The sequence below is a fragment of the Pomacea canaliculata genome, linkage group LG7 (assembly GCF_003073045.1).
Source record: "Pomacea canaliculata isolate SZHN2017 linkage group LG7, ASM307304v1, whole genome shotgun sequence".
NCBI classification, from domain to species: domain Eukaryota; kingdom Metazoa; phylum Mollusca; class Gastropoda; order Architaenioglossa; family Ampullariidae; genus Pomacea; species Pomacea canaliculata.
Window position 1 is genome coordinate 16,349,987 of NC_037596.1, and position 7,294 is coordinate 16,357,280.

Genomic DNA, 7,294 nt, shown 5'->3' on the forward strand with positions numbered 1-7,294 from the left:
CAACCTTAGAGTCGGGTCAACACCGAGGTTGGCAGAGGGAGAACTGGATAGCAAACATATGATAGAGGACCTACGATCAGGCACGTTCTTGGTCCCGAGACATAGGGCATATGTGCAGGGCCCTCCATGCCACGCTCACCACGGTTTTAATAAAAAGCGCGGGGCCCTAGGCAGATGCCTCACCTGCCTGCCCCAATAGGCATAGCCCTGCCTACAATCATCAAAACCCGAGAAAAGACTCAGTGGCGAACCTTATCAGCCGTTGCCTCGATCTGTTAATGGACGTATGATAATTTTTATGCTTAAGGTGTCTGTTGTGTGGCAAGAGTTATTAGAAAGATACAGCTTCACATTCAAGTTATTGCTCAGTTCAAATACAGTTGAGAGCAAAAATAAAAGTGATCTATCAAATGAAGAGATAGGTTTTATTTAGTGCAAAACTTTCTATTTTCCATGTCTTTCCAAGAAGTTAGGACAGTGTATCATGATAACTCCCATGAAACTTAAACTAAAACTACACTCAGATATCTTGCAAAAATGTCAACTTCATGCACATGGTTTATAGGAGAAAAATTGCCCACTGAAATATCTGTTCTACGTGTTGATGTTGATGCTTTTGTCATCACACACTTTCAATCATAAGTCAATCTGTTCTCAAAAAAGCATTAAAAAATAGAGGTAAGGTTAAGGCAAACACTTTTACTTTAATTAGAAATCAGCAATAATTTATAAAGATATACAGTGCTTGTAATGAGAAAGCTCACTTCATACAACCATTAAATCTCCCTGTCTCTACTCATTGCTGCCCCCTCCCTCCCTCCTGAACAATCACAAAGCATATACATGCAACCCTCACTCCCCCAAAGATGGGAATGTAACCCTCCACACTATCTCTATTGAAATGCAGATTGTAATATGTGAAATGCTAAATAATAATAATAAATGCAAAATTTGTAAAGCGCATACTCACACTCTTAAGGAGCATGCCCTTAACGCTTCAGAACAAGAACGAAACATGGACAGCATGCGAGGGACAGGAAAACAAATAACACATGAACTATAAAAAACTGCAACTTTTAAAGACTGCTCCAGAGTATCTGTTAGAATTATGAATGCTTTTTGCTATACACTCTACCAGTTGCATCTTTCCCAGGCTAATGATACACCAAGTAGACAAATGATTACTATTTGACGTTTAAAAATGTGCCAAATTACCTTTCCATAGTCAATGTACATGTACAACCATTCCCTAAATATCACAAGGAGACAAATGGATCAGGCAGTCTGTGCTTAAAGACAAACGGTAACAGTCTGAATCAAGATATGTCCATACAGTTCTTGTTTTTTTTTATGAAAGTGAATTCTTCTGTAGATATTAGTGTAAAGCAATTTTAGCAAATGTGAATTGGTTCCTACCTGCCCAGTAATACCTTTATATAAGTCATAAAATGTACTAACATTTCTGAATTGCCCCTGGGGATCAATAAGTTGTATTATAAAAAGATGTAACATTTAGTCTTTAAATGCTTACAATATATAGTATATCTCACCTCCTTCTCTATTTCATAATCTGGGTTAAATGCTGATAGACACAAGTCATCAGAAACTTTCCCACAGAACCAGATGAAATGTGTCATAAGGCACAAGTTGGCTGACTTAATGCAAAGCCAAACAATTAGCTCAACTTTTTAAAAAAGCTGAATGCTCTGTTAACCATCCAGCTAGTACTGACTAATCTGCATCCAGGTTTTAATCAGCATCTGGGTGGAACTGAGGTAGCACATGATTTGAGTAAGAGGGAGCCATTACTGGTGTCTTATCAATATCGAAGTGTAATGGAATCACAAACAGTTCTAAAACAATGTTATTCTTTTAAGCATGTATTTTTAAAAAAATATTAAAAATACATTTTTCATCAAGACAAGAGATAACTTACCTGACTTACAGATAACAATGTACACACTTTCTGGCAAATTAATGAAAAAGCAGGATATTTAGATAAAATTACCTCATGTCATTAAACTGCTTGTTCCAGTCATTTACTTTGCAAACCAGATTATTTAAGTTCTTTGCCAATATGTGAGGCATTATTCAACAAAAAGAAATCACTCTACACCAGTTGGCTGCACCAGCTGTCCTGATGCATTGCCATCAGGGATGGTGTTCAACTTACAAGACTTTCTCTCCTGTTTTTGTGCACCATGCTTTTTTCTTCGGTGCAGACTAAGGCTTATTCTTTGAGAGTAGGCCGCACTGCACTCTGTGCATTTGTATGGCCTCTCACCAGTGTGGCGTCTCACATGAATAGTCAGGTATTCCCTCTTCATAAATCTTTCAGCACATACATGACACTGGAAAGGTCTCTCTCCAGTATGCACCCTCTCATGGTCCCGCAAATTGCAAGCCCTGAAAAAGCTGGCACCACAAGTATCACAGAGGAATGGCCTCTCCTTTGTGTGGATATACTTCACATGTGAGACGCGTAAGCCGCTATTATAAAAGGACATTTCACAATAGTAGCATTTGTATGGTCTTTCTCCTGTGTGTTTATGCATGTGTATTTTCAAGGCACTCTTTTGAGTAAACTTGGCTGCACAAACCTCACATGTGAATGTTTTCTTCAAACCTTTAGGATGAAAAGCACTGATGTGCTTTTTTAATCTGGATGCATTGACTAGTACTTCTCCACAATATTTGCATGTGATTTGTTTGCTTTCTGCAGTGGTATGTTGTCTTGATATGTGCTTTTTAACAGAGATTTTAGAATTAAATACTTGCAAACATTGGCTACATTCATGAGGATCACTTATATCATGTTCTTTCTGTAGATGCTTGTTGTACAGGTCTTTTGTGGTAAACTGCTTGTTGCAGTCTTTTACTCTACAAATGAGTTTGTTGACTTTTGGCTCCTTTCTTGTAGCATCTGTACCCTTTGAACTTTCTTGAGACGCATCAGAAGCCAGTACCTTGAAAAAGCCATATGTTTGAACTTTGGACACAGATTCTGCCCTTGTCCTGTTTCCAGATACTCTAGGCTTTTTTCTAGTTGTGTCCCCTTCCCCTTCAGAAGGTTGAACTTTGCTATCAGGAAAGCTGGTCCTTAGTCGTTCATCTAATGATTCATCTAGTCTGCTGTTGTTGACAGTGAGAGTAGGACTGACTGCTGATGTTCCACTGATTTTACAAATAGAATCCTGGAGAAATAAAAAGCAGCCGAGATGTGCATGTGTGAAACATTGAAAAACTTTGTACAAGGAATATGACGAGACAAGAATTATAAAAGAACACAAAATACAGTTAAGTGTATTAATGTCATGTTCCTAAAATATAAAGAGCAATACAAATTCACAAATCTTTTATGAAAATATGTGAAATATATACTGTGGGAAGAACTTTGATTCAGAAGATATTCTAGAATTCCCCCCCCCCCAAAAAAAAAGGAAGCCCAGGGACCTGCTCAAAGAAAAACAAAAAGGGTTCCTTCAAAATGGAACATGGTGTTGCTGACTTAAATTATGCATCCCTGAGCAAACTGTTGTGGGAATATAGCCTATAATAAACTCTGTTGATTTAACCCATATTTTAACAAAATTTTTTGACTTGTAAAGCAATAAGGTGTGCCATAAACAAAGGTTTTAGCAAAGTGAATCTTGTTTTGGTTAGGTTATGCATTATATGATATGGTTTAGATAACAAAATGTTTAACATACCTCTAAATCAAAGGTTGCATCTCTAGGTTTTACAGCATATTCATCAGCTGTCACCAACAGAAAAAAATAAACATATATCTGGAGGGAACGAAATCAAACACAGAAACTAAATGCAAACACAAAGAAAGTGATGATACAATTTCACACAGTTCTTTGCATATATTTCAAAATTAGCAGTTTAGGAAAAGTCTTATGAAACATTCCTCAATAAAATTCAAAAACAAATAAATGCTAACATATTCTCCAACTTGCTTCGTACTTTCAGCTGAGAATGTGTAAATATGTATGTGATATTCATTTTGTTCCCAAAGTAAAAGTTAAAAAATGTTTTTTAAAAGATGGAACTGAAACACCCATTATATCCTATGCATAAAGGGACACAACTCTCAAATGCATTCTAAATTAGTGCTAATTCCTTAGTCTTAACACACGAACTTAAGTATTTCTTGACAATTTATTGATAAATACTATGTATATTCCTTTTAGTTTGCTGTTCAGATTTGGTGAATTACATCCTAGAGTTCATGAATAACTTAAGAGAATAAATTCATCACTGAAGTTCTGACATGCAAAGGAACTTTGCTGAATGTTTTATGAAATAAACAGCAAAAATGCATTAATTATACAAATAGTATAAGGCACAAAAAGACTACATACGTAATATGTTCTGTTCCTTATGTAGTCTGGCCATATGAATCAGAAATCCCCTCGAACTTGGGACGACTTTTGGACAGATTGGGCACTGGTATAGCTTCTTTGGGACTAGCTTCTTAGTGTCTTCATCTGATAGTGGTGTAAGGGGTATTTTATCTGGTGAATGTTCACATTTCTTTACTAACTGTGGCTGATAGTCAGGTTTGCTTACATCTTCCTCCTGTTTCTTCATCTTTTCTACCTCTGGCAAGCATCTCAGAGAACCGCCTTTTCTTGAGAACGTCAGCTGCACAGAGCTAAGAATCAAAGATGATGACAAGGCTTGTTCCCCTTGCACACATGACTGCGAAAAAGTAGATGTTTGTAAGTCTGAGAGCTTACTGGTGGGTGTGTGTGACAAAATGTCAGCAGATGATGTAAGTGGTGATGTTATGTATGGGTGGGGTTTTATATGGGATTCCGACATTAATGTATCCTCATGTGCAATGGAAGACTTTGGAGTCACGTTGGATATCGATGAAGCTGGTATGTCCAGCAAAGCTAGAAAGTTTAGAATATGATGAACATTGTTGCCACTCTGCAGCATACCTGGAAATTAGATTAAAGAAATATTAGCTTTAGTGATCAATGTTAATAACTGAAACATGCATTATTCTATACATATGACCATTGTTTAGTCAAATATTTGTGTGGAATGCATGCTATTTTTAACAAAAGTTACATCAAATCAAGTTATAATAATTAGTGTTTATTGATGTGAGAACACAATAGATAAGGTAGAAACAGTTGGTGTTCTCTTTCTGGCTTATGTATATGGGAAGAGGAATCTTTTGGAAATAAGGATAATTTTGTTCACATTTAAATCTAGACTGATGGACTGCTTTGTTGATAATAAGCTTGTTCTGAGCATTGTAATGATGAATGAGCTGTGAGAAAATTTTGCATGTAAGTGTAGCAAAATATATTAAATGTATCATGAACAGTGAGCAAAAAGTAAGACCTCCAAAAGCTGTGTCTGAAATTCAGGCAACTGACTGCTGAAGAAATTAACTATGTTTTGAGTAGAGCAGGAAGGCATGAGAAATGCACACATAACTACAAGAATCGAATGACTATGGCCAAAATGAAACTTACTCATTGAGGCCTTAATATTTATTTCAAACAATCGCCCATTATCTGTCATCTCATTTTTCCCGCTGTAAATGTCATTGACAGTGCCACATCTGCAGAGAATATAGAGAATGCTTGCAAGTCCAAACTGTTCTTCCTTCTCAATGCAATTCAAGTCCAGAAGTGAACTGCACTGTGTGCAGTGCATCTGTCTGGCCAGCTGTCCAAGATCAACAATACGCAGACCATTATGCCAGGCAAAAATAGTGGCTGAAGTGAAGGACTCTTGCTCCATGTTTTTGTGCCAAGACCCTGTTTGAAATAGATGCAGATGAGGAAACACTGAGTTTATGTCAGTGTGCATGAGTGTGAATAAATGTGCAGGCTATTACAATATTAATACGTACATTTTTTAACATATTTACAAATTTACTAGGATTTCAGGGTAGAAAAAAAATGGGTTTCTGAGAATCCTTCCTAACACATCTGTCAAATTTTGAAATGTCATTTTCCATTGCTCAACTTTATTTGGGCTAAAACTGTCTGCTTTGTTGTTAAGTCATGAATGATACGTGAAAACATTTTAAGTAGTTTTTCTAAGAAGACAGGGTTTAATATGAGTACGATGTAGTGTTTGCGACCGCAAAGTACCTCACTAGTTGGACTCAACACTGGGAACTTAAATTTCCTGCAGCCGCTTGGCATTAACAGAATATAATGGGCGGCTTCTGTCTTTAAAAATCGATTAATTTCGTATATATATATATACTCATTGATGTTTTTGATCCAAACTGTTTATTTTGGTCGTTATGCAAATTTACCTAGCGCAGAACCAAATGCCGTTGTTGTGAGGCCATATGGAAGAGGTTTCACTCAGGACTTATGTTAGTGGAGTACAGCTTGAGTTCAGCAATTATAAAGTCGATGAGTGAAGATGAAACTGGTAACATTAAAATTACTTTTCCTGGGCAATGTCGAAAAGATGACATGCGAGTTACTATAAAAAGAAAGATCTAGATTTGCGACTATTGTAATGCTGTCCTAGTCCGGCAACAACAGCGGCCATTTTTAATCATCGTGGTACGACTTCCGCTAAGTTGTCGACCGGACTACAGTTAGATCACCGACGATCGTGTCGCTGATATATATAATTGATATGTACTTTTGAAGTTCATAATACTCATTTAATAATCTTTGTCTTATATCAACTGTGATTATTCAGCGATATCTTTATTTCTTCGATGTGTTCAAATAGCGTAAGGATTAATTTATTTGCCCCTCGATCCAACGTACAGATACTACAAAGAGCATAGACGTCTGTGACAGATACACTACACGATGGCACAATAAGCTCGAAGAAATGTTAGCATACTGCATATGTTATTTAAAAAAAAGGCGAAATGGACTAAGTATTGAGCTGAGGATAGGAAGCCTCCGATCGCTTAGTTTTTAAAATTTACTCTTTTAGCATATACTGGTCAGGTCAGGTCAGGTCAGTCCCATGCCCGGTCCGGGCGTAGGGGGGACCGTCCGGCAGCAGCAACAGACAGAATTTTCCACCCGGTCCTGTCTTGAGCAGATGAGAGCAGGTCTGGCATCTCGCGTTCGGTCCATTCTTTAATGTTGGTGACCCAGCTTTTCCTCGGACGACCACGACGACGGCTCCCTTCGAGGGTTCCTTGTAGGATCGTCTTGGACAGGGTGTTGTGGCGGGTGACGTGACCGAACCAGGCGAGCTTGCGCCGCTTCACTGTTGCCAGAAGGGGCTCATGTGGGCCACGAGGGAGGTTACGGTGCTCCGTACGTATGCGTTGGTCTTG

At 37.8% G+C, this 7,294-nt stretch overlaps 1 protein-coding gene across 2 annotated transcripts; it reads right to left on the reverse strand.

The window, feature by feature from the left end:
* Window positions 1–683: 683 nt before the first annotated feature.
* LOC112569603 (zinc finger protein 300-like) lies at window positions 684–6,581 on the reverse strand. Of its 2 annotated transcripts, none has more exons than XM_025247434.1 (5): window positions 6,296–6,581; window positions 5,499–5,786; window positions 4,368–4,952; window positions 3,711–3,757; window positions 684–3,194 (listed from the first exon to the last, which is right to left on the reverse strand). In XM_025247434.1, exons 2-5 carry the CDS (start codon window positions 5,767–5,769, stop codon window positions 2,106–2,108), a joined length of 1,992 nt encoding a protein of 663 aa, XP_025103219.1. In that variant the 5' UTR covers window positions 5,770–5,786; window positions 6,296–6,581; the 3' UTR covers window positions 684–2,105. The 2 variants fall into 2 exon arrangements, with proteins under 2 accessions (XP_025103219.1, XP_025103220.1); XM_025247435.1 differs by having other exon boundaries at window positions 6,434–6,557.
* Between the last annotated feature and the right edge of the window lie 713 nt (window positions 6,582–7,294).